Source organism: Ochotona princeps, chromosome 5 (genome assembly GCF_030435755.1).
Source record: "Ochotona princeps isolate mOchPri1 chromosome 5, mOchPri1.hap1, whole genome shotgun sequence".
Taxonomy (NCBI): Eukaryota; Metazoa; Chordata; class Mammalia; order Lagomorpha; family Ochotonidae; genus Ochotona; species Ochotona princeps.
Window position 1 is genome coordinate 40,610,739 of NC_080836.1, and position 26,897 is coordinate 40,637,635.

Below are 26,897 nucleotides of genomic sequence, written 5' to 3' on the forward strand. Positions count from 1 at the left end.
GCAAACCGGTAGCCTCTGTACGGCATGACTGCCTCTACAGATCAGAAAGTGTCTTGTGAGTTAACAGGTGATAGAAGAGAAACCTAATGTATTGGGAAAGCAGGAAGAAATGCTTTGTTACTGAGGTTAATACATACCGTGAACCCGCGAGCAGAGAGCAAGGGCTCTAAGGAAGCCAGGAAAGGAAGGGCTGCCGCTCTGTTCAGGCAGCCCTGAAGCCATCGACCTCCTCACCCTATCCAGCCCTCAGGCACAGCCCAGGCACAGGCATCGTCTGTCTGCAGACTTGATTGGGTCCTGAGCAGTCCCAGGAGCTGATGGCGCTCTGGCACAGGTATGTCATTTGGTCCTGGTTGGAGAGAAAACCGCTGGGCATCCTACCTGGTTCTTGATGAGGTCAGTGAAGGGGCAGTCCCTGCCTGTGCGGGGCAGAAGCCTCCTTGCCTATCCACCTGCTTGCCCAGGTGCTGGGAGGGACTCAGAAAGGACCCCTTTGGGCAGGATTTGGATCGGTTGCTGCTCTCCGAGACACCTTGAAATTAGGTTCTGCTGTGGTTTTGTTTGCAGTGATTTGGTTAATGATTCTTACAAACCTAAGGACACCAGTTTCAGGTAACCCAGCTGCCTCCCCATCCCTCTTGTAAACCAGCCTCAGGTAGGAACAGGAACCTGGCGGCCTTAGTCCTGCCCCAGCTCGGGCTGTAGCCCCTGGTGCAGCCTCTTCCATGTGCCTGCTGGGGCCCGGTCCTGGCCCCCTCGGGGGCTGGTGCCATGCGGTCACTGTTTCTGCCCGTGTTTGGTAAGGAAGGATTTCAAAGATGTTGTGTCTGTGTTCTCTTGCTGCCCTAGAAAATGATTACCCACATACCAGTGTGTCCACAGTTATGCAGGTCTGTGGACCAAGCCCAGCGTGGGACAGGGGCCTCGGTTCTGGGTTTCCTGAAGCTGAAACGAGATGGGAGCTAGGTTGCAGTCCCTCGCAGCAGTTCAGGGTGAAAGGCTTTGAGGCTCGCACACGTGGCACATTCCAGTTTGGTGTGGCTGTAGGGCTGCCGTGTCCCTGCTGGCTGGCAGCTGGGGCCATCCTCAGCTTCCTCCCTCCAAGTGTCGAGTTCAGAGGCTGGACTTCTCACCCTCGGGATCCCTCTGAGCCCTACCACCTCTGCCACCTCTTAGACCCAGGTTATCTGAAAGCCAGAGTGGCCTTGGAAAGGTTTCCAGTCCACCCTCTTGTCCCAACCATTGTGACGTTCACCACTGAATTGAAGTTTCCAGCAGCCGTAAAGCCACAGACTTCCTCGAGAGCCAATTTCCAACCTGAAGCCTATGGATTCGAGTAACCCTTAGATGCAAAGCCAGTTGCCTCCTGCTGGCATCTGTGTTCTTGATTAACCAACTTCTTGCTTTTGAGTGTGAGGTTAAAGCCACCTGACATGCATGTACATCACAGCCTTCCTTTCTTTTTTTAAGATTTATTTATTTATTTATTTATTTTGGAAAATCTGTTAGACACAGAGAAGAGACAGAGGAAGATCTTCTGTCTGCTGATTCACTCCCCAAGTGGCTGCAACGGCCAGAGCTGAGCTGATCCAAAACCAGGAGCCTGGAGCTTTTTCTGGGACTCGCATGCAGGTGCAGAGTCCCAAGGCTTTGGGCTGTCCTCGACTACTTTCCCAGGCCACAAGCAGGGAGCTGGATGGGAAGGGGGGCTGCTGGGACCTGAACCAGTGCCCATATAGGATGTTGGCATGTGCAGGCTGAGGACTTTAGCTGCTAGGCTATTGTGCTGGGCCCCATCACAGCCTGTCTATGACAGTGTATTAAAATATATAAGGCAGGCACTGGGTTTCCAGAGAGCCCTGTTGGGTCTGTGACTCTCAGCCTATGCCTGATGCACCACGGCTATGCCATGGATGTTAGAAATTTTTACCATTTACCCAAACACCAGGTACACAGATCACATATTCAGCACAGAGGGTGGAAGGTGCTTGGAAGGGAGAAAGCAAGGCAAAGGGAGGGATCAGAGAGAGGGAAAGAGGGGACCCTCTCTTAGTGGCAGGAGGGGGACTTCCAGGGAGCCCAGCAAGGGCCAGTGGGGAGGCAGGGAAGAGAGGTCCACAAGCCTGGATGAGGGAGGAGAGAAAGAATGAAAGAACATACGGCAGATACTGGGAGTACAAGTAGAGATTGGTGGATAGGGCTGTCAGATACAAAATTGGGCACATAACTAACGCAAGCCTTTACAAGAACGAAACGGACACTTAAGGGAATGGAAACCTAAAGGAAGCAACTAAAGCAGCAGCTGGTCTAAAAAGGTAGGGTCTCTTCAGTCTTCAGGTCACTGCTCACAACGGACACTTGTCGAGTGAAGACAACACTGCCATGCTTTACTGATGCTGTCTGTGCAGTGCAGGAACAGCACGGCCAATGCTGCCACAAGAAATGTTGCTCTTCTAGAAGTTTCTTGTGCTCATGGAACTAGAAGCACGCAGGCTCCAAAGCAACATTTGGCAATCTTTGCCCACGTTGTGGAAGAGCGTGGCGTCAGCTCAGCTTGTGTACCAGGTGAGGAGTGAAAGCTGTCTCCCTTCCTAAACACCAATGGAGTATGTGAAAGAAGCCTTGCTGAGCGTGGAATTGGTCTTCTCTGGCAGCAGGTGACCCGTTTGTTTTCTCTTGCCTTTTGATGTTCTTCTATGGAGCTGCCCTAGTTCTCCATGCCTCTGTGTACAGGTGAGGTCACAGTAGTTGTCCTAACTCAGATTGCACTGACCTTATTCCTCAAGACTCCAGGCCCCTTGCTTGTTAAACAAGGGACGTTTCTGGAAGTGCTCAGGGCTCTGTCCTCTGGGGCCACTGGACAGGAAAGCCCAGTGCTGCCTCTCCTGATCTCTGGAGCAGAGCCGGCAGTTGCCAGCAGCATTGCAGGTGTGTGTTGCAGCTTCTCTCCTGCCTCTCGTGTGAGAAACCAGGTGAAACCGCCCTTGTGTGTATGTGGCCATGGCATTCTCACCAGGTCTGTTCCTTTCTCCTTCAGAGGCAATCCTTCCAAGGGCCTCTGATCCCTCCTGGAGTGTCTAAGCATGGTCACAGCAGCCCAGCCGGAAGCAGGGAGCCTGGCCCGGGGCCCAGCCACAGAGCTGTCCTTTTAGCTTTAGATGTGTCCAGGCCACGTCTTCCCATCCATTTTCCAAACCGTGTGTGTCATCTTTCTCCTTCTCCAATAAACTTTTGGGATGCAGAAGGGAGAAAGGGGTTGAGATCTCAGAAGCTGTGTTTAGGTACCTGCCTTTTGCCCTTTGATCTGGCCAATTGCCTTTTGCAGTTGGCGATTTAAGGACATCTGCTCTTTGTGCTAAAGGTTCCCCTTGCCTCAGCCCCTTAAACCTCTTACTTACCTCATTCCATTTTTCTCATCCTGATACGAACATTTCCCAATGTGAAATGACAGCCTAGACCAGATAGAGTTGGCAAGAATCTTGACTGTAAAAGTTCAAGATACAGAGAAAAAAAAAAGCCCAAAATGATTGATAACCCAAAGTGTCACTTTTCATAGTCCCCAAATGTTGTGAAAAAGGCAAGCTCTACTTTAAATGCAATGAGTAGCCTCAGGTGCTCCTGTGCCCCAAATATTGCTTTCATATATATGTAATTATTTTTAACTGAAACACTCAGAAATGAAAAGTAACCCCTGCCCTTCTCTCTTCCACGGCTTGCAGATAAAGCCCACTTTCGGTTGATTTCCATCACCTCCTTTAAAAAAAAATACTCCTTATATGGCAGTTTGTAAGCCACGAAGTAGCTGTGTGATTAAAATGTCAAAAAGAGTAAGGAACCTGGCCTCCAGGAAGAGTGAGTTTGGAGATTTATGTAAAGGCAGAGCACCGAATGGGGAGAAGGCCGAGTCTTTGAGGTAGGGAGGTGTCAGGATGGGAGAATTTAGGAAAGATCCTGACCACTCCTTCCAGGTCCTCGCTTGACCCTTCTCTATGAGCCTAGAAACTGGCAGGGGGCATCCTGTTGTACTGCAAAGGTGGCAGGTGCAGGTTTGTGGCTGTGTAACCTGCATACCTGCATCGGTAACACAGCCTTTGCTTGTTTGAGTTCTAAGACTCCTTTGTAACTTTGAGAGCCCCTCCCCTGTATCACACAGTGGGGCTGGTGGAGTGGGGAGAAGAGGTGGGGACATCGGTCTGGGACAGAGTGGGCTTAATTTATGATCAAGAAAAGCCTCTGCTCATCTGAATTCTTACCTAGCCAGGTTGCTGCTACAGCCACAGCCCCTGATCCCTGCATAAGCTGACGAGAGTTGGGGGTCGATGTGGCCTCTTCTGAAGCATGGTCTGCAGTCCTGCCCCATACCTCTGAACCCGTGTTTGTGTCCAGACCCCAAGGGGCCCCGTGCATGCTCAAGATAGACACAGAGGGATACCTGCTCCTGGGAGTCGCAGCAGCTTTCCGAGGAGCCCATTTGCACCTGATGGATTTGTCTGGTTTTGAAGATCTTCTTGCTCTCAGTCATAGCTACTAGCCAGAACGTCACCCTTTCTGATCATTATGATGTGGTGTTGTATTCTGGTGAAGTAGAGGGCATGAATCTCCTATTGCTTGGTCTGGTAAAGGAGGAAATGACTTTCCTCTAAGGCAGCTTGTGCTTGGGCGTCAGGCGTTCTTTTGTGTGGAAGATGCTGGGCAGTACTCTTCCTGACTGTATAGAGGGTAGGCAGAGATAGATTCTTGTCTTGAGCTCTGTTGACAAGAAATGTGACTGCTTCATGTTTTGTTTTGTTTTGTTTTAAACTTTTTTGGTGTGGGACCAAACATGATGGCTCCACTGGCTAATCCTGCATCTGCAGTTGCCAGTGTCCCTTATCAACGCTGCTTCATTTCACAGTTGTTCCACATCCCGTCCCTGCTTGTGGCCTGGAAAGCAGTTGAGGATGGCCCAAGACCTTGGGACCCTGCATCTATGTGGGAGACCCGAAAAAAGCTCCTGACTCCTAGTTTTGGATCAGTTCAGCTGCAGTCATTTGGAGAGTGAACTAATGGATGGGACATCTCTGTCTCTGTCTCTCTGTCTCACTCTCTGTCTCTCTTTCTCTCTCTCAGCTTTTTCTGTAAAGCTGCCTCTCCAAAAAACAAAAAGCCACTATTTAGAATGCCTACATACGATTTTGGAATCATGGCCACTTACTTCCTGTTGAATTCCATACTAATATAACCGTAAAGCAGTGTATAGTGATCCAAATATGTGGGTTCCTGGCAGGTAGGAAACATGGCTGGAGTTCCCAGCTCCTGGCTTTGCCTTGGTCCCACCCCCTATTATGGCCAGTTGGGGAATAAGCCAGGTTCAAGTTATCTGTGTGTCACTTGTCTTCAAGATTAACAAATATTTTCTAAACTGTTTGAAAAATAATTTTAAAATTAATTTAAGGGCAGAAAGAAGCAAAGGGTGTGCCCCATATGTGCATTTACTTCTCAAATGCCCATAATGACCTGAGCTGGGAACCCAGCCCAGGTCTGCCACATGGGTGACAGAGACTGTCTTGTCAGGAGTCAGAGCTGAGTGGTGAACCCATGTGCTCTGATATGGGACATGAGTATCTTAGCCATTAGGCTAAATGCCTGTCTATACGAGAGTTTCTTCATAGCAATGGCATAGTGTCTGTGTCATTGTGCTTCTATTGTTGGCTGTTGAGGAGCAAGCTCAATGCTTAGGGTTCTGATGTTGTGGTGCAGTGGGTCAAGCCGCAGTGTCCCTGATGCTCCGTACCAGAACAGCACTTCCTAGCTGCTCTGCTTCTGATCTAGCTGCCTGCTGATTTACCTGAAATAGTCGCAGATGATGGCCCAAGGGCTTGGTCCCCTACCATCCTTGTAGGAGATCCAGTTGGAATTCCAGGCCCCTGGCTTCAGCATGACCCAGCCCTTGCCTTTGTGGCCATTTGGGAAGAGAACCAGTGATGGAAGATCTTTGGCTTTTGGTCTCTCTGTGTATCATTCTGCCTTTAAAATAAACAAATCTGAAAGATCAGTGCTTGGGGAATGGAGATGGCTCCCAATTTGACTGGCCCCGTTGTCCCTGTGTAGCCGCAGCCTGCTCTGCCTGCTGCACGGGGATCCCTGCATATGCCTTGTCATGGGTCCCTTCTGTGGTCGGCGCAACACCTCTGTTTTCTTTGGCAGACACCCTTGTTTGTTTCTCTGATTCCTCCCAGTTCCTTTTTTGATGTCTTGTCTGTGCTCTCTGGCAACCCATGGCTCCTTGTTTGTGTATAACGAACGGGCTAGAGAACTGACAGCAAGGTGCGTGATGACAACAGGCTGAACCTGCAGCCTGGCAGCTCCAAGGAGGGCATGTTTCCATGATGATGGGTGTATCTTTTCTACTGGCAGATTTTCCCAAGATTCATTCCCCTGGTCTCTTTGTCCAGGTTAGCAGACTTGGCTGGCAGTGTTTGCACAGCTGAATGGGTGATGCATCTTGAACCCGCCATCCTCTTGCAGAACTATTCATCATGATACTTAAGTTAAGCTCTTGGGTGATTATAGCTCTTGAAAGTCTGTAGGCTTGGAATTCAGCCTTTGCAGCAAATGAACAGCCTCCAGGATGAGGGAGGAAGTGCTGCTAGTTTGGATGGAGATTCAGGGTGGGGCTTGGGTCTCATTCACACAATTCCCATCCAATGGCTCCCTTGCCTAGTACCCACAATGACCAGGGATAGGCCAGGCTGAATTCATGAGCTAGAAACTCAATTCAGGCTTCCTCTGTAGGTGGCAGGGACCCAGCCCCTTGAGCCATCACCTCCTAGCATCTGCATTGGCAGGAAGCTGGAATTGGAATCAGAGCCACGACTTCGAACCAAGGTGCTCTGATATGGAATGCAGGTGCCCTAGTCTTCACTGCTTGCTCAGAGTCCACCTGTTTCTTCTCTGTAGACAGATCTCCATCTGGTCACGAGTGTCAGGCCTCACTCATGCTTCTGCATTCAGAGAGGACTGGTGTGTGCCTCCATGGACTGGACTGAGTCCTCAACCTGCCTCCCTTCATTCGAAGCTTTTCTGCTCTCTTTGGCACCCTACATCTATTTTTCACAAGTTTGTTTTCTAGCCTGCTTCCTTTCTCCGTGGTTTTTCTTTCCTCCCCTTACTGTAGCTTTAGTATGTTTCAAAAAGAGGTAGAAGCCGGTTAAGGACTCATCTGCTCTGTGTACATATTCTGTAGTGAGTGATTGAAAGGGGCAGCAAAAATACCTTTTGTGGCTGTGTACTGACCATGCGTTACCGAGTTTGAGGCTCAGCAGTTTGTGGAGGGCTGTGCTGAAGAACATGTGTTGACATTAGCTCCATGCTGCTTCAACTGTCAGTGAAAGTTCAGTGAGATCAGAGACAAGTAGGATGCACAGCCGAGGCCAGTGAACAGCTGGGTGGTGGAAGGCTCCAGAGTGCTGAGTAATGGTTTGGCACACATGTGCTTTAACACTGAGTAAGACCATGGTGTGGTGTCCTCCTGCTTTCCAGACATCAAAGTGGGGAAAGCTGTGCTGTTCTGCTATTGTGACTGGGGATGGATTAGCATACGTAAGTGCTCAGCCTTGTGTGCCCACTGACTGCATGTCTGATGTTCTTCACTGTATCCCAGTCTGATGTTGTATCGTGTCTGACATTAATGATAACTGATCCTGGGAGCCGTGTTGGCCTGCATCATGCAGGCTCTGAAGGATTTTCCTCTTATTTTTTTTATTGCAGGAGGCTCACTCACTCAGTCTTTGTCTCTGGGATGCATGAAGACCGGAATTAGGGGGGATTTTGGAGGGAGGGATACAGTGTAGGAACCCATGTGTGCTCGACACACAAGTCTCTTAGCAGCCTGTGTGCTGTGTCCTTCTTGTAGTTACCAGTTGTCTCTGCATAGAATAGTTACAAACGCTTAGACACACCTGGATGTCCCCTGTGGATTCTGTGTGACATTGGCATCCATGATCCAGCCATTCATAGCAGCCATTATGCTTTCACATGATACATGCCACGTTTTAAGAGAATATTTCCTACTTGAATGTTTGTGAAGGACATGAGAGGTGAGTGGATTAGGGCCCAATTAGAGATCTCTTAAGAGAGCTACTTCATACTGAAGAGTTGGGATAAACGGAAGTAAAGATATCTACTGAGTAGTGGAATTGCTGTTGTTTGGGATGGTTGGGTGACATTGGGCCATAATAATAAAGGATGTGAGCTCCCCAGAGTCCTTTAGGTGGAAGAGAGCAGTTGAGGGAGCACTGATGACAGACCTTAGGTGGGTGGATCCTTGCGCTTGCCCTGTTCTGCCTCTTCCCCCTCCTGCTCTGGTTTACCTAAAATATATCTCCAAGTGGGTATTGTGTGCTTTATAGTCTGGATACCGTTGTGCAGCCTGCATTCCTCACTTAGTTCATGAACATATTTTCCTTTATAGTCATTCCATTTTCACCTTTAAGACAATCCCCTCTCTTGTATGGTTCAATAAATCATGGAGACAGCCAAATCATCAAATACCACATTTTAAAATCATGGTTTCTAAAGTTTGAAAGAGCATCTGTATTTGTAGAGTGCTGGAAGTATCGTTGATAACATGGCCTATTTTAAAATTGAGAAGCCTAGCTTTCTGGAACTGGATTATTTTTTACAGTGATGGAGCTGCTATGGCATTAAACCTTTAGATGGCAGCATCTCTCATCGTAGATTTTATTTAGAATGGAGTTGCTTCGATGCATCCGAGACCTGAGATAAAGAGTGCAGAGAGGACTCCTGCAACACGCCTTGGTTGTGTGAGCCCAGAGCTGCCCCCAGGATGGGGCAGGGCTGAGCAGGGAGCAGAGCTGTGGATCCACGGTCCCTTTAAGTCCAAGGCACCCAAGGAAAACAAGTGAGTGGGTCCAGACCAAAATGTGATGTGATGTTTGAAAAGTGCAGACAGGGGAGGCAGCCTTATTATTATTTTTTTTTTCTTAAAGCAACTTAATTTAGATCAGATATCATGAAATTCATCTATCTAAAAGTATGCAATACAGTACATCTTAGTATATCCACAAGCTTGTGCAATCATCACTGTGATGTAATTTTAGAACATTTTATCACCTCAAAAAGAAGTTCCATTTCCCTTAGCCATCACCCCACAACTCTGGCAGCTTTTCATGCTTGCTGTTGCTGTAGATTCGCCTATTAAGGGCATTCCATGGGAATGGAATTGTGTAGTAGGATCATTTTGTGGCTGGCTTCTTTCATTTAGCATAAAGTTTTCAAGACCCATCCATGTTGTAGAATGACTCAGCGCTTCATTTTTTTTTCAGGGTCCAATCATGTTCCATGTGTGGCTAGACTCTGTTTTTTATCGGTCATTGATGAGTCGTGGGTGATGGTGAACCGTGCTGCAATGAGCACACATGTGTCAGTTGTGTGAGTGTGTATTCACAGAGCTGTGAGAGTGCTAGCCCTATGATCACGTTGTAGCATCTGCAGGACTTCAAAGCCACTGGTTCAGTGCTTGTTCCTAGCAGCCATGTGTGAGGGTTCCACTGGTCTACAAACTACATTTTCTCTGAGAAGCTAGGTGTCTGGGGAGGAAGTGGCCTCTTGTGTTCCTGAATGTACTGGACTGACTGGTAGGTCCTTTCAGAGCAACTGTGGCAGCTACCAGGAGAGCAGGAGAGCACGGGAGAATTCTGTGCCCTGCAGGATAATTGTGTGTGTCACCATCCTGATAAGATGCCTGCGTCCTCTGTCCCCTGCCTACTCGGAGCAGTGGATGTCACAGGCTGGCTCTTTGTCATTCTTGCCTCTTGCCTGTGAATATACCGATCAAGTGATGTGTCCTCATCCTAGTTAAAAGGCAAATTACACACACACACACACACACACATCACCAGCCATCCAGGTTTGAACATGTCAGAATCACCCACTTAACTCACAGCAGAGACAGCTGCAGCTGCAACAGCCTCACCACAGAAGAATAGCTTTGGTTTTTGTCAGTTTACATTCTCAAAAGCGAATGTACCCTTCTCTGCCTTGGCAGCTCTGTCGGGACGTTCCCAAGTGTGTGTGCGCGCGCGTTAGTTTGTTCCGGGGTGGGTGGAGGGGGAATGTCTGGCTCTTCCCGCAGGCATTCTTGGGTCTTGGTGAGGACACCCAGCGTGCCTCTGGAAAAGATGAGCCACTCTCAGCTCTCTCCCCTTGCAGGTCCCGTCAGGAAGCCCAAGTATGTGGAAAGCCCCAGGGTACCTGGAGATGCAGTGCTAATCCCATTCAGAGAAGTGGCCAAGCCAGCCCAGCCCGGTGAGAATGGTAAGAATGTTTTCAGTGGGTTTCTGCCCACTGTCTCAAGAAGGGAAAGAGGGGGACAGAGGAAGGAAACTGCATTTCAAAGAAAACCCAAGTGCCCCTGGGAGCAATGCTTTGTTGAACTGGCTGTGCTTTTGGGGGTAGGGGAACACTACTCCCCCTGGGGAAGTGGCAGATCTATTTCCCTAGTGTGAATTCCTGGGGTGGTCCCCACAGGGCAGGCACCATTTGCACTGCATAAGGGTGGAGTTGTCTTTCCTTTGATTCCCACCGCCCGGCTTGGGTGACTGGAGAAGTCAGCCAGCCGGCTGCTCCCACAATCATGTGCTTTTCGATATCCTGCTTTTGGAGTGTCTAACAACAGGCTTTGGCTGCTGGAACTTGAATTGAGCAGAGCTTATTAACAGTTTTCTGAAAAGCATCTGGTAATTTTTGAAAACTTTTGAACATATGAAGTGTTTCAGGGATGTTGAACTCAGGGCAAAAAAAAAAAATGCAGTTTAGGGAAGCCTTACCATGAAGTTGTTTTCTGGATTCTTCTTCCTATATTTGAAAATAAGCGTCATAGGCATCACACAGTTGTATTGTTTAGTTGATAAGTTATTAGCAATTCTTGGCTTTGAAAATCCACTCTGGAATTTGCCCAATTGTTCCGTTCTGAGAAGTCGGCCTCACTGGCCTGTGTCCTTTGGTTTGGGCGTGTGAACTCGGCTGGTGTAGGTGAGCTTGTCTGACCTTCAAGTTAAGGGGGTAACAGTGAGAGAGAACTGGTGGAAGAAAACTCATCTACTTAGGAATACTACTGCCTCATGTAGTTGGGGGTGTTCTAACCTCGTGTGTGCATGTGGTGCCTTGAGTGATAGATGGTGGGATGTGAGGGAAGGAGCACGTGGTGGGAAGATGGAGAATAGAGCCAGAAAGGGCCCCTGGTTGCAGGGTGCGGGGAGGAGATTGTGCTAAAAATCAGTAAGAGAAGTTTGGAGCAGGGTTAGTTGGGGAGACAGTGCGGGGCACCATAGGGAGGCAAAGGGTTGTGACTGCAGACATGAGAATGGTCACCCTGTCCTTTCTGTCCAGGTCCCTAAGTCATGTGGCTTGGGTCAGAGGACATGTATGAAGAGGGACCCAGTGCAAGTGTGAGTAGCAAAGGCCTGGGACTCACAGCACTGTCTGATGAGGCCCGCTGTCCACGGACATAGATTCTCTCTCTCTCTTGTGCATTCATGTGTGCAGCCGGTCTGTTCTCTGCTTTCTCTCCAGGGTGTGTCTGAAGCTAGAATCTAGTATTGGTTGAGTTGATGATGGGCTGGCTGCCCATCTCAGGGACAGTGGCACTTCTTTCCTCCATCAGTGCCCCCACAGCTTTGGCTACTGCTCCTGACTTTGGGACCAGTTTGCACTTCACCAGGTGGCCCTTGGCTTCCTTGGCTGGCTGGGAGAGTTGTCCAGGTTCTGTGTAAGGTAGAACATTTCATCTGGTGGGGAGTGGGGGTCAGGAATGCAGGCTTTTGATTGTGCAGAGAAAGGCAGTTATAAATAGTTCCTGTTGTCAGCTTGCTGCCCCTGCTCCAGGGCAGGGCTGGCTCCCTTTCTTGGCGAGGTGAGGGTTTCTTGGGTTGGCCTGTGCACTGAGCTCAGTTCGCTTGCAGTCCTTGGTCATGTTGGAGACACTGCAGTGTGCACACGCACTCCAGAGACCTCAGCACTATGATGTGGCACCAGCAGGCTCATGGGGACCAAATGTGTGACGTGCAGGGGCTGTGCATCCAGGCCCAGAGCTGAGCATTTCAGCCAAAATTAAGACAGGGTACATTTTGACCTTTTTAGGTGTCAGGGTATAGGCACATGTCTCCTGTTCCTATGGCACGTGGGCATGTATGGAGATAGCAATGATGTTGATGGAAGCCCTGGGAGAGCTCTCTTTGCCTTGGTTGATGAGGAGGTAGTTGCCTAACAGAACCGAATGTGGCAATTAGTGAAGGGTGATATGTTTTGTAATCCTTCTGGGATTCTTTAAGTTTCAGTGGGGTTAATTAAGACTGCCGTATTAAAGTGTAGGTTTTGTGTCCAGGTCAGTGAACTCCAAGAAAGGGCTCGAACCAGCAAGAACTAATTGTGGGTAAAAAAAAAATTATCTCAGGCATGTGCAGATGCATGATGGGCAAATACTAGCTTATAAGCTTTAATATTGGCATCATCACTTGATTTTCCTTTACAATTTGCTCTTCTGCTGTATTTCCACTGAGCATTCTCAGCAAGTCCTTGACCGTGATTTTCCAGGCTGTCAGTAATATAGCACAGTGTTTACTAAATGCATAAAACCCTGGTGAAATGCTTATGAAATTTCATGGAGTTTCCTGAAATATCAGATTATTCCTAAACGTTTAGAATACTCATTCCAGACTACAGTGCCTACGTTTGCTCTGGTGACCATAGTGCAGCAACAGAAATTTGAAATCCCTAACTCTGAAATTTAAATCAATGTACAGGAAAATCAAGGACCACTTTGAATTTTCTTGTTAACTGATATGAATGTAGGAGAGGGTCTTTACAAAGCTAATGGAACAATGCATAATTTGGAAGACGTTAGGCATGGATTTCACAATCTTTGTACCCAAATAAGTTTGTCTCTTTCCCCATGAATTTTTGGAAAGGCCCACTTGTGTGGAATTTGCATGTTTTAGTCATGAGAGAAGTAGATTAAATGATGGGGCACATGAACGTTTTTTGGTTAAAAAATACTTTTTATTGAAATTCATGTAGGAACATTTTTAGGAGAAGACAGTCTACTTTTTTAAAATGTAAAGAAAAATTGAAATCCAGTGTTTTCTGCTCTGTAAAAAAATGACCTAATGAGTTGTCAAATGAAAAATACCAATTTTTTTCCTGTCAAATGGTCTTAGCAGACTGTGTGTCCTGCAGATTGAGCTCTTTAAAATGAGCTTCCTGTTTATAAACATGTAATTGTTCAGAGAGAAAATGACATCTCCCTACAAACCAGTACCTCTGTATTAAAGGGTTGTTTGCAGGACCCCAGATGGATTCAAGGTGAATATTAGATTACAGTATGATTCACAACCTTTTTAAAAAAAAGTTAGGAACAATCCATTTAGCTTTGCTTCAGTATATTATTAGCATCTTGAGCAACCTTTGGGGGAGGGATGAGAAAGTTTTTAGTTGCATGAGTCATGGCTTGGGGAAGATCAATCTCAAAATATTATGAAACTTATTTTCTGGCAGCCTAGTTAGCAAATAAAATTGCCATATGTGAAAAACAGCATAATTTAATATAAAACTATCTTATTAGAAGGGAGAGGCCTGTGTTTTAGATATGTTTAAGTAAATGTTGATGCTTTTTTTCTTTAATTAAAAAAAAGTTTGTTTAAAAGGCAAAGTGGTAGAGTTGGAGAGAGAGAGAGAGAGTGAGCAAGAGGGATCTTCCATCAGCTGGTTTCTTCTTTAAATGGACGCAATAACCAGCGCAGGTCCAGGATGACCCAAGAGCCCAGAGCCTCACCCATGTTTCCCATGTGGTGGCAGGAGCCCAGTACTTGTGCCATCTGCTGATGCCTTTCCAGGCACTTTGGCAGGGAGTTGGACCCAAAATGGGGCTTGAACTGGCATTCCGATATGGGATGCTGGGGTTACAAATAGCTCACTGTGCCTCTGATGCTTCATTATTATTTTTATTACCCTTTCAGACATCTAAAATGTACAGGAAATTTAAAATGTAAAGAAAGATGGTATTTACCTACCTATATCCTCATTTAAGCCATAAAATCTAATTGTGTGGATCCTCTAACCATATTCAACTTTTTCTTCTCTAGAGGTAGTCCCAGTCCTACTTTTCTTTGGTTTTCAGCTTGTAATAATGGTGATGCATTGTTTAAACAGTGATGGAATATTTGCTTAGATGGAAATATGTAAAGGAAGCATCCCGTGTGTGTGTGTGTGTGTGTGTGTGGTGAGAGAGGTAGCATGTCCGTTCATGCTGTGTTTTCTTGAATACAGACTAGTGAAGTCTGTGCTGTGAAAAATTACTGGATTGGTTGCTATTTCAGATGAATGTCAAGTCTGATCGTGGTTTAAAGATTGGTAAATACAGAATAACTACAAAACGAGGGATAATGACTAAGCTTTGTGGTTAGATGGGGGTTTAACAGGTGTAGATTCAGCATATCAAAAGATTTCATCGCAGCTGTACCTCAAGATTTACCTGGTATCTTCGTCCATTTAGGATGCTGTAATAAAATTACTATATACTAGATGACTTAGACACAACCTAAAGTTAGTTTTCATGTTTCTAAGACTTGGAAATTGAAATGAAGGCACTTGAAGATTTGGTGTATACTGAGGGTTTGCTCCCTGACTCTACGCCATCTTTTCCTAGTGACCTCCCAGGGGATGGGCAGACAAAGCCCTTTAAATCTCTTAAAGGACACTGATTCAGCTCAAGGGGGGCTGTGCCCCTGTGACCAAATCACTCCTCAACGGCCCTGCCTTCTAATCCCAACACTTCTGGGAACTTAGGATTTCAAGATATAGTTCAGAGGGGAAGAGACGTTCAGACCATAGCACCTTAATAGCAGAGTAGGATGGAGTATGGCGGGAAAAGAGACCAGGTTAGAAAGAATAGTTAGACAAAGACTTCCACCATTAACTAAGAAAATAAAGTCTCATTATTTGACAGGAAAGGAGAGGTGAGGAGTAGAAGGTTTTTGAATGGCAAGGAATTGGGCGCTGTTAGGAACAGTCATGACAAATTCAACTGGAGGAGATGGAACCATCTGTTTTGGTTTGAGTTCAGTTTGGGGCATACTGATTTTGAGGTGATGTTGGCCTCTCAAGGAAAATGTGTCCAACCAACAATTCTGAACTGAGCTCAGAATGTCAACCAGGCATCCACTTGCTTGGTGGTCATGGAGTAAGATGAAATCACTTAGGCTTGGAAAAAGAAGGTAGCAGAACTGAGACACTTTGGTTCTTTATTTATTAGTGGTGAACAGTAGGCCGAAGAAGTACCAGCAAGATGGTTGGGGAGGAGAGTCCGTTAGAGCATAGTCTCTAAGTATATTGACCACTTTTCTCCCTTGTAGAACAGACATGTTAGCAAGATCAGAAATCTACAGGGAAATCTAAAGAGGTGCAGTATTTAAAAGGAAGGAAGGAAGAAAAAAAAGAAAAGAATGAAGGTGCTGTTAATGTGTTTGGGAAAAAAGAGGATGATGGCCCTGGGTTCCAGTCCCCATGTGGGAGACCTGGAGGAAACTCAATGGCTCTTGATTTTGGCCTGGCCTGGTCCTGACTGTTGCTGCCATTAGGGGAGTAAATCAATGGATACAAGATCTAGACCTCTCTCTTTCTCTCTGTGTGTAACCTGAAAAGGTTAACAGGGCTGTTTCAGGAGAGCTGTGAAGAAGAGAGCTGAACTTATAGAGATGTGATCAGGAAACCTGATTCAGACAGACCCAACTCTTCTACCCCCAAGAAGTTGGTCATGAAATATAAGGGAGTATCAGGGCATATAAGACATCTGTTATTAGGGTGAGAGGTATCTGTGACTGGTATTTGTTAACTGATGTATTAAGAAGGAAAATTTAGCACGGTTATAAATTGAATGCCAAGTTTGTAAGTGTACATCAGACATATAGGTGTCGCCAGAACCCTCTTCAGTTTGTATTATCAAAACTTTTAATAATACCAGGAGAGATTTCCATTTCCTTTGTGTTGACATTTGCATTGATGGTATAAAGCAGTAGTTGTCATTGAAGCTTGTGACATCTTAATAAATGCACATCCAAGCAGGGGTATCTGATACCTTAGTTGGAGTATTGGTCACTGCTGTGTCCTTGTATCAGAAAAACTTGACTGAAGAAGACCCCTGGCAGAGCACCTAAAATGATGGTGTTAGCTATTAACCCTCAACACCATCTTCTGTGTGATGAGATTGTGCATGTGCATAAAGCACCTCTGCATGCAGAAGCAGAGTGATTGTCTCAAGGAAAAGGGCTTATGAATCTGCTTGAGTTAGCCCCATTTTTGCCGCCTTGTAAAGGGAGCACCAGTTTTATTTGAAGGGATGATCAGCAAACTCTGGTTACTTAAAAGTAGGTGATTGGCATGCATTTTCTCAAAAAGTGCATGAAATACTCCTGTCACTTTGAGTGAAAAACAAGAATGAAAGCAAATTGCCTCAGAGGATTAGTTATTAATGAAGGAGCTCGACCTTTCAAATGAGAGTCCAGGATTTGGGAAAAGTGCATCTGTCACATGGTTAAGAATTTTTGTTAGAGATTGATGGTATTAAAGAATGTGATATTTTGATATGATATAATGGGTGTGCCACCGTTTGTAAGAACTACACAATGAGTATTTTTTAAGTGATCCAATGCATGATGCTACAAAATGTTACATGGTTAAAAGACCCATTTAAAATATAAAATGAAACAATGGATTTGCTTTCCACATATGACAAATTCATTCATGGGGATTCCAAGTCAGTACAGAGATTTATGTTTAAGGAATTCTTTTTCATAGTTTGGTTCAATAGCAATGAAAAATATGGAATTAACTGAAGAAACCCTGCAGCTTTTCTTGTGCTGCAACCTGAACAACATAGCTCAGCAGGTGGAATAAAAAAAGCATACAGGAGAATCCCGCTGTCTTCTCTGAAATCAAGCATTAGAGAAATTTTTTAACGTAAATCTATCATTCTTCTTTTATGATTGAAATTAGTTATTTTTAAAATACCAGTGGTTTCAGTAGTGAAGCCTTAGTTTTAATTTCTAGTACAATAAATATTGATATGCAATCCAAGTTCTTTGGAGTTCCCAGCAGTTTTTAAGATAGAGCCCTGAATAAGTATAATAATAGTGTATTGTGGCTATCAGTTATATATAGGAAAACATGAAAAGACTCTTGGTTATTTGTTTATTGTAAGGTTTGTTTGGGAATTTGATGAGCTGTGTGATAAAATATGTGTTTACCCCCTTTACTTTCTTGGTACTTTGACAAAACAAATTAAATCTACAACATTCAAAAAAAAAAAGATTGAGCACTGAAACCCAAAAGTTTACAAACTCGCTGAGAGGAAAGAAAATGAAGAGAAAAATGATCCAAACAGTTACTGAGAGGAGTAGGAGGTTAGTGCCAGGCTGACTGAAAAGACGAAGTCGAGGACATTTTTTTAAAGAAGAAATTGCAAGGTTTGGTGACAATTTCAGGATAAAGTGAATGAGATCAAAAGCTTAAAGATAATTGCATGATTTATGTGTGTGGTATCGCAGGCTAGAAGTTATTGACAGGACCAGTGGGTTTATGGATGGACATTCCCTTTAAGACACTGTGTTTGAAACTCCCAAGGAGGAGGGCATGTGATGGCTGAAGCAGAGGAGACAGGAAGCTACTGACGGATAAACATCAAGTTCATCGGGAAGCAGGCGATAGGGAAGTAGAGGCATGACAAGGGTCTTAACGTTGCATCAGGGGCCTGTCTCACTTAAAAGACCTGACTCATAGACTGCTGTCTTGGACACTTGGTTCTAAGTCAGTGGTTGAAGGCGCCATAGTCCTCTTGTTAATACCCAGTGCTCTTCTGAGTTTGAGCAGAAGAGCAAAGCCTAGTGTCCTCTTTTCTGGAATGAGTGCTGACAGTCTCTAGAAACTGCTCTGGAATGTACTGACAGTCTCTAGAAGCTGCTCTGGAATGTGGCTCAAAGCAACAGGAATGAGATGGCAGATGATAGCAGCAGCAGCTCCCAGGCAACTCAGTACTCCCAGAACAGCCATGTTTGGAGTTTGGTGACCAGTAAAAGGGGAGATTTTATTGTCTTAATACGGTACATTTAGGAAAAGCTCCTTGAAACAAATACTGTAAAGTTATACTTTCAGATAGCAGAAATGTCTATAAGCACATATGGAAACAGTTATGAGCGTCTGAGACCAGGAAGGGAAACAAGGGTGAGGAAGTGTGGGCTGCTGGTGTCAAAGTTGCTAGAGATAACAATCGGTGTGATGGTGTCTTGTGGTTTTTATGGTGTTTCACACACATGATTAGTTTTTGAGACTCATAACCTATAGGAAGTGGGTATAGCCGCTTCACTGATGAGGAAATTGAGGTTCAGCACCATAAAGCTTTAGAATAGTCAACACCCTTCTTCCACGGCAGTGGAGTGGAGTGAGAGGACAGAGAAAGGTCCTGATGGTTTGGAGATAGAACAGGGCTAAATGGGGATCTGGGCAGGTTGTAAGCTGTTGCCCAACCAGATATGAGCAGCCAAAGGGCAGACAGGAGGAGATCCCAGCACTTGGCTTTACCATTTCCACATGACCTTCCACTAGTGTCACTGGGAGGAATAACAATCTCCATTTGCCTAAGGCATTCCTAAGGAGTACATGGCCACCTATTCTCTCAATTCCAAACATGCCCACCATGGGTCCTTTGAATATTTAAGCCTATGAAATATAGTATTGTTAAGAAATGAGGCCTTTCTTCTCTGCAACCCTTCTGCTGCTGGGGATGAGCCACACCCATTATTCATGTTGTTAACATGAATAAAAATAGACTGCACTTAGCATAGAGCATTAGAGTTTTGTGTGGAGATGGGAGGAGGATTGGAGTAATAATTGGGCTAGAGATAATCATCTGGTTGTTAAACACAGTGCTTGAGGAAGGACTGTGGATGTGGAAATGCATTTGCATTTCACAGTCAAGTTTATCCCTGTGAGTTCCCAGGCAGTTTCTCTCTCCCAAAATGGCACTGTCTCACTTCACACCGGAGTCCTTGTGCCAAAATGAAAAGCTGAGTGACAAAGAGTGTGCATTTGGGAAGGAGACACAAGGTTTGATGTGGATTAAGGAATTTAAGCTGTAGGGGACCTTTTAAGAGGAAGGTCACTAGGATGACATTTTAGAAAAGAAAGTAACATGAAAAGACCATTGGGAAGCCTTTGAAAGAAATAAAATTGCTCTGGCTAACGGTTGGGAAACAATATACAGGCAGTCCTCTCTTCCTGCCCCTGGGTTGTGTTTATGGCTGAGTAGGAGTTGCAAAGTCTGAGTTGAACAGTTAATCAACCCAGGAGTCTCCTCAGCCATGAACTTTAGAATTGCCCACTGCTCCCCAGTTTTTCTGATGATAGAAACAAGTTGGATGGCTGATTGGTTTGGATTTTGTCTTGGAAGTGGAAACCCTGAGAACCAGCGGTATCTGTAGGCATAGTGTGGAAGTAGCAGAGTCTCTGCTACATACAGGAGCTGCACAGGCCCGGGGCCTTCCAGGGAGTCCCGACTGGGTCATAGGCTGTGGTCCTGCAGGTTGTCATGCCATTTTTGTGGCAGCCAAGCCTATGCCACTGCACTTGGCCTCCACAGCTGCCGACCACGATGAGCTTCTGCCTGTGTCCCAGATTGTTAAAGGTCGTACCAGAAACCAGAGGTTCACAAGTGGGTAACTGTGTAGACATTGTTTTGAAGATGGCCTTGCTGTAGAGAAACCACCGACATCCACCCCTCACCCACTTCTTGCCCAGAGTGGGATCCTGTTCCCTCCCCTAGTGCAGTTGCCACCTGTGATAAAGTTGCTGCCCTGCCCGCACCTGGGGACAGGGTAGGGCAGACCAGTTCTGTTCTGAGTGGTACAGCTCTCGGGTGTGCCCAAGTTGTCCCAATTTGGTTTTGGTTTCCTCCATCCATGCCCACATGCCCATCTACCTTGAGAATCAAAATGTGGCTTGAAGTCTCTGGTCGGGACGGACAGCCCTAGACCAGCTTTGAGGTGTGGTCAACTCACCCTTGGGAGGTGCCCGTCCCCCATGTTGGCTTGGGGCCACTACCTTTTCTATGAGTTTAACTCAGAGGACCTAGAAATATCAGGACTGTTCTAATCCAGATCACTTAATTAGGCCTAGGTTCCCTTACCACTACCTTTTTCTGGAGTAATTGGTTAACGGCTCTTTCTCCCACCCTGCACCGGAGAACAAGCAGGTGGAGGGTGCTTTTCCTTTCTTGAGGATACTGCCAACCTTGTATCCGTTAGTGCCAGCTACCCTATGGGCATGACCTAGCAGAAGTGATGTGTGAGTTGAGATAATACACTTAGTTCCCTGAGGAAAATTTTGATTTTTTGTTGTTTGTGGTTCATGATGTGTGTATAGTTCAGTGTAGCTAGACAATTAGAGAAGAGAATGATGGGAGCTTATGCTAGAAGCTGCATGTTGTTCTCAAGTTCCACATGCTATCAAAACAATTTTCTTTGGACATTATTTCATCTCCTGATGGGTGCCCATGTAAAAATGCAAGAACCATGCTAGAAAGACATCAGTAGCCTTTTGTTAATGGACTGTAATGAAGTACCTTTCAGGGTGGCGAACTTCTAGCCTGTGGGCCATATAAGGCCTACAGAATCGTTTGATCCAATTCTGCCAAGGAAGCTACCAGCAGGACTCAAAATTCAGTCTTTGGCTCCTTAATTTTTTTTTTCTTTAATATTCATTTATTCATTAATTACATTGCATTACATGACACATAGGTACTGGGATTCCCCCCCCTTCACCCCAAACCCTTCCCCCATCATGAATTCCTTCACCTTGATGCATAACCACAGCTCAAGTTCCGTTGAGATTCCCTAATTAAAAGTTTACACCATACAGAGTCCAGCATCCCTCTTGTCCAGTTCAAGTTCAACGGCCTCTTAGGGAGGCCCTCTCAGGTTTGTAGGCAGAGCCAGCAGAGCGTCACCTCGATCAATTAGAAGCTCCAACACATCATCAGCAACAGTCCAGGTATGATGAGGCTGGTGCAGAGTCCACTGATTGACATAGTCCGTCTTAGGGTTTCCCCTTGTCCAGTTTTCCGCTGCAAGCATAAAGCTGAGGTGGTTGATTCATCTACTCCATTTTCCATCTTTTTTTTGATTAATGCTTTGATTCCTCCATTTTGTTCAGGGGAATCCCCCTAAAAAAAACTTTGAGGCATTCCCAGTCCAGGCTCCTACATGTACTACTAGTAAGCACAGTGCCCGCCACCGTCCATCACTCCGATCAGCTGATGGTTTTAACCCCTGGGTTGGTTCTCTTCTGAGCCCCGACCTCTATTGGAACCAATGAGTATCGCATCTCTCCCCGGCTCTGCCCATCACATTCTCGTCCCTCACCTAAACCAGTGGGAGGAGTGCTGGTCGGGTTTTTAAGCTGATAATTGTGAAGGACAAGAATCTAAGTGGCCCTTAGCAGAAAAAAAAAATGTTCCTCATTCCTACTGTAGCTCAACATGTAAATCATGTGCAACTGTCAACTTCTCTTCAATGTAAGAAAAACAGACGGCCAACCTCAGGGATAGTCCCAGAGAGGCCAGCCTTCTGAGTGTCACCATGGAGTGTTCTGAGCTGACAGCCTGATGGTTCTGCATGGGCAGCAGGGTGGGACAACAGTCTCATCTCTCAGGACACAGCTCCCTGAAAAGTAAAATTCCAGCGTGTGTTCTCAGTGACTAACCTTGAGTTGCAATCCTGGTTTTGACTTTAACTTCTGTGGGGTAGGTGTAGCAGGTATCCCACCCAAGTTGTGCAACTCAGATGTGGGTCTTCCCTGAACATCTCAGCTGCCAACCTGCCCCTTGGGGGTTTCCTCTATTTCAGCTTCCTGTGGCTCCTGGAAGCATTTTGTTCTTTCAGGGTAAAATAAAGAGTCATCAAAGGCTATCTAATGTATCTCTTTGTCATGTAACATGGAAACAGAAAATGCTACCAGCTGGTGCAGTGCTCCTCTGCTTCAGGTCAAGTATGTCACCGTTTGTGCTTGAAGTTTCATTTTTGCACTTTTCTTATCCTGCCACCGCTACCTAGTTGGAATGCATTACTTAGAGGACAGGCGACATTGTCAAAATTTGTGCATTGAGTAAAAATAGACAAAGTGCCAGACACGCAGCAGTGGTGCAGACTCTCCAGATGTGAGCCTGAAATCCTCCTGAGGGGCCTCTTCATTGTTTGCTTTCTTTGTTCCAGAAGCGAAGACCGATAATGAACCAAGCTGTTCACCAGCAGCTCAAGAACTGTTGACAAGGCTGGGATTTTTACTTGGAGAAGGGATCCCAAGTGCCACACACATCACCATGGAAGACAAAAATGAAACCACGGTAATGGCTGAGGAAGACGCGTATTCCATACCTACTCAGAGGACAAAGGACATGATAAGCATCTCTCCCTCATCCTTGGGTGGCAAAGTCGTTCAGCCTGAATCTGGGCTGCTGTGCATTGAGATTTATTGCAGATGTTTTTAGGCTTTTGTGGTGGGGAGGTGGGGGAAAGCAGAAGGGAGCAGAGCCCGAGAAAATGTCCATGTCCACCTCACCGTCACCATCGCAAGCACTGGTGGCATGGGCTTGAGAGTGGGTGGCTGCAGCAATTGCTTTGTCATGATGATCCTGTTGTCTGTATAGCACCATTCCTCTCTGGCTGCTTTGGTTCACACACTCTTGTGCTTTTTTTAGCTGTTGAGATTTTTTTTAAAGACTTATTTATTTTTATTGCAAAGTCAGATATATGGAGAGGAGGAGAGACAGAGAGGAAGATCTTCCGTCCAATGATTCACTGCCCAGGTTACCGTAATGGCCTGTGCTACACCAATCAGAAACCAGGAGCCCAGATCCACTTCCAGGTCTCCCATGCAGATTCAGGGTCCCAAGGCTTTGGGCTGACCTCGACTGCTTTCCCAGGCCACAAGCAGGGGCCTGGATAGGAAGCGGGGCCACCGGGATTAGAACCGGCACCCATATGGGATCCCAGCGCCTTCAAGGCAAGGACTTTAGCTGCTAGGCCATGGCACCGGGCCCTGCTGTTGAAATTTTTAGAGGCTTGGTTTGGTGAGGAAAAGATTGATGGGAGATGAGATGGAGGCAGAATGAGGTGAGGTCTGAAGGAGAGCTCCATGCTGCTGTAGGAGCTGTTTCTGTGTGTGTACACAGCAGCGGCAGACCTGGATTCTACCCCCTGTGAGGTCATTGCCAAGAGGGTGTCCAGCCTTGTCTGAGCCTACATTGGTCACTCATCTCCCTCCCCTGGTGACAGTAGCCTGTAAATCTTCAGGCATTGAATAAGCTGGCCATGCTCATGAAACGTTCCAGAAACAGAATTCCCAGGTTTTCTATGCAGAGATCACATAACCCATTTGTCTTAGCAGGCTTTAAATGAGAGGAAGCCTGCCTGTTGGCTGTCCTTGTTTCGCAAATGTGCATTCCCTTTCAATTATGGTGAGCACTGCCTGTCTAATAGAAAAGGAAATCACCAAGGGGGTAAACAGAAAAATGACATGTCTTTTTACCTTTGGGAGACCTGATGCATATGCATTCATGGCTACTTGTGTGTCTCCCTAAATTTTGCAAGAATTGTCTCCCAGCTTCCTGTTTGTTTGTCTTTTGGTTTTACTTTTTCATCATCAGGAACAAAAATGTGTGGGTGTGTCCAGTGGAAGCCACGCTAATTCTTCTTTCTGTTCGTCTTGTAGTGCGCAGCGCTGAGCCAAGGCATCAGTCCTTGCTCCACTCTTACAAGCAGCACTGCATCTCCCAGCACCGATAGCCCCTGCTCAACCTTGAATAGCTGTGTCAGCAAGACAGCAACCAACAAAAGCCCCTGCGAGACCATTAGCAGCCCCAGTTCCACTCTGGAAAGCAAGGACAGTGGAATTATAGGTAAGAAGCACGCGGCTCATTAAAAGAATGGCTCCATGCAAGTCCCCTCGGAGTGCTCACCAGGCACTGCTTAGGAGAGTTCGTGTGGTCTGTGAAGATTGCTCACCCGCCCTGGTTTTTATAGAAGGTTCTGACTCTGTGTGAGGCCCAGAGAATGCAGCATCAATTTCTACATTCCTTGATGTTTACTCTGCAACATTGGGTCCATTTGGTAAAATTTCCACATCCGATCTCGACTGAGAAGTTCCCAAAAACCTTTGCCTCCTCACCAGTCAGTTCTAGTGGTTGGACACATGATGGGCCAGTGAGATTCCTACACCTTGCAGTCTTGCAAAGTCTTCCCTGGCCAATCTCAGGGTCACTTACTTTGTGAGAGCAGCGCATGTGTATGTTTCCTAGAGTTTCTAACAATGGGGTCTGGCCACTGTTTTGAGACAAAAGGAGCTCCACCCCCCACTGACTTGAGTAATGCTTAATTGACATATTTGCCCACATTCTTCTTTCCCTGGAAAACTCAAGAAATACAACTGAAGCATAAGATTGTAGGCCCCAGGTATGTGCTAGAATGACGCAGGGCATTCAAGTGCCCTTGCTTTTCCATGCTATCCCAGACAGACCATATTCGTGTTTTTGCAGGTGGTCTCCAGCATCAGGGTCTTTTCTTTCTGCTTAGCACCTGTGCAGTCCCAGGCTGGTGGTCCTTGAGGGGTAGGTGAATGTGCCTGCCATCCTGTTCTGAGGCTGTGTTGCTGTTTCATGGTAGAACTCCTTCCCTGGCTGAGCTGTACTTGCGTCTTTGAAGAACATGAGGTGGAACACCAATTCCATGTTGATGTGTGATCACGAGGAATAAATGACATTTGAGCTCCTTATTTTCTATAGTCACTTGCAGTTACGTTGAGAGTGTGTGGCCATCCAGGTTCAGGTTCATCCAGGTTGGAGAGGGCCAGGAAGGCCTGGGAGGTCCCTGGGAGTGGGCTCCTTGGTGTGGACCTCACCGTAGCATTGGGAGGAGCCTCCTAGCCTCAGGAAGGCAGTCTCTTCCCTTGGTTTCCATTGTGATCTGACTCCTTCATGAGTTTTTGTTTCACATTGCTTTGCTGACGTAAAAATCATATGCCCCAACGTGGATTAAACTGCGGGTAGATCTCAGGACAGACTGCACATCCCTTATCCAAAATGGTTGGGATCAGAATTTTTTCAACTTTCAGGAATTTTGGTGGTTTTGGAATATCTGCATATACATAATGAGGCTTCTTGTTCCTACTGCTTAGTGCCCATCCCCTGTCTCTTTCAGAGCCATCCACCATGAGTAGATCTTGGGTATTCATTCCAGGATGGCCAGATGATTTCCTTCACAGCTCCCTTAGCTCTGGTGAAAGGCTTTGGGCCTTATTCCATGTTGCTGGGTACAGGAGTGAGATCATACCAGACATGTCTAAGGTTTATTAAGGAGTCTTTATTAACCAAGGTTGGTGATACCAGGGCCCACTAGAAATAGCAAATCACAGGTCCATATGGCAATCAAGTCATCGTAACCCCAACAGGAAGATAGTCATTACCCTGAAGTCCAATCAGTTAAACTGAAGACCCATGTCCCAGCTTCCCCAGTAATATAAGTTATCGTAAGAGACATGCAATGAGTAACCTGGACACACAAAGCTGCAGACATTCACCTTTCCCTGGCTTCTCTGCCCACATTCCACTACTGTTAGGCCTCAGCTCTCCTGGAGCTCCCAATAGTAGTACACAAATTGGAAATACAAAGCATCTTAGCATTGCTGTCTTCACTGTCCTGCCCTAAAAGTGAACAGAGGGTGAGGAATACAGACACACAGGGGCCATACTCAGGGGATACCTTTCCTTAGTCTGTCCGAGGGAAGCCAGAGAGCAAACAGGCACTGGGGAAGCCAAGAGTTGCAGTGCAACAGAAGCACATAACCGAGAGAGTGAGCCCCTCCCTATCATGAGCCATTATAGGGGCTTGTGAGGGGAGGGGTTACACAACAGTGCAATGCTGTCCCCTCTCAGGTGTTAGGTGAGCATCACAGGGGGGCAGGAGGGAACACCTAGGTGATGGTGGGGAAGTGACCTCCAAGCTTGTGAGCCTGAACTAGCTGCCTACCTCACTACATTCTGCAGCTTTTCTGGGCCATAAATATGGAGCTGGATGGGAAGTAGAGCAGCCAGGACTAGAACTGGTGCCCACATGGAATGCTGGCACCAAGGCCTGAAGATAGCATGTATGCTGCTGCACCAGCCCTGAGGAAGAGCTCTTCATATGTCATATAGCCACATTCCCATGAGTTCTCCTGTTATACACAGGGACTTGCAAAAGTTCATGGAAAGTACGTGTTATGAAATAATAATGGGTGGGTTTTGATGATTACCCCAAAATACTTAGTGTTTTGTTTGTTTGTTTTGTACGAGGCAGAGATGGGAGGAAGGGGAGTTAGTGAGTTCCCATCTTCTGGTTCACTTGCTAAAATTCTGACAAAACTGCAACTGGACCAGGAATTGTACCCAGGTCTCGCTTGTGGGTGGCAGGCCACCTACCAAGTTGCCATTCCTGCTGCCTACGGTACAGACTCAGAAAGACAGAGACAGAAACCCGAGCTGGGGGCTGAGCTCAGGCCTCCAGTGTGGGAGGAATGTGTCTTCATGATAAGGCTGAGCCCTGCTCCAACGTACCTGCTCGTTCCATTGTCTGTGAACTTTCTCGAGTTCCTGCCTTTGTTCCCCATAGTCCTAGTGTTTTCCTTCAGATTTCTTCTTGTTTTATCTGACTTCGTCTGCACCTGGACAAAGGTCCCATGTGATCCCAGCTATCTCCTGGCTTCCTGGTATGGGTTGGAACAGAGAAATTCAGGAATGAGAATTCTTGCTTTAATCAGGC

At 46.3% G+C, this 26,897-nt stretch overlaps 1 protein-coding gene across 8 annotated transcripts in view; it reads left to right on the forward strand.

Moving 5' to 3' along the window:
• Positions 1-26,897, forward strand: part of TANC1 (tetratricopeptide repeat, ankyrin repeat and coiled-coil containing 1) — a 240,347-nt gene that overhangs the window by 142,789 nt on the left and 70,661 nt on the right. For 5 of the 8 annotated variants that reach the window (XM_058664514.1, XM_058664518.1, XM_058664520.1 and 2 more), the window contains 3 exons: positions 10,213-10,317; positions 22,317-22,447; positions 23,815-24,001. In XM_058664514.1, the coding sequence (XP_058520497.1) occupies positions 10,213-10,317; positions 22,317-22,447; positions 23,815-24,001 (423 nt within the window). Of the gene's footprint in view, positions 1-10,212; positions 10,318-11,391; positions 11,451-22,316; positions 22,448-23,814; positions 24,002-26,897 lie in introns of those variants that run through there. The other 3 variants (XM_058664521.1, XM_058664515.1, XM_058664517.1) reach the window with 3 other exon arrangements.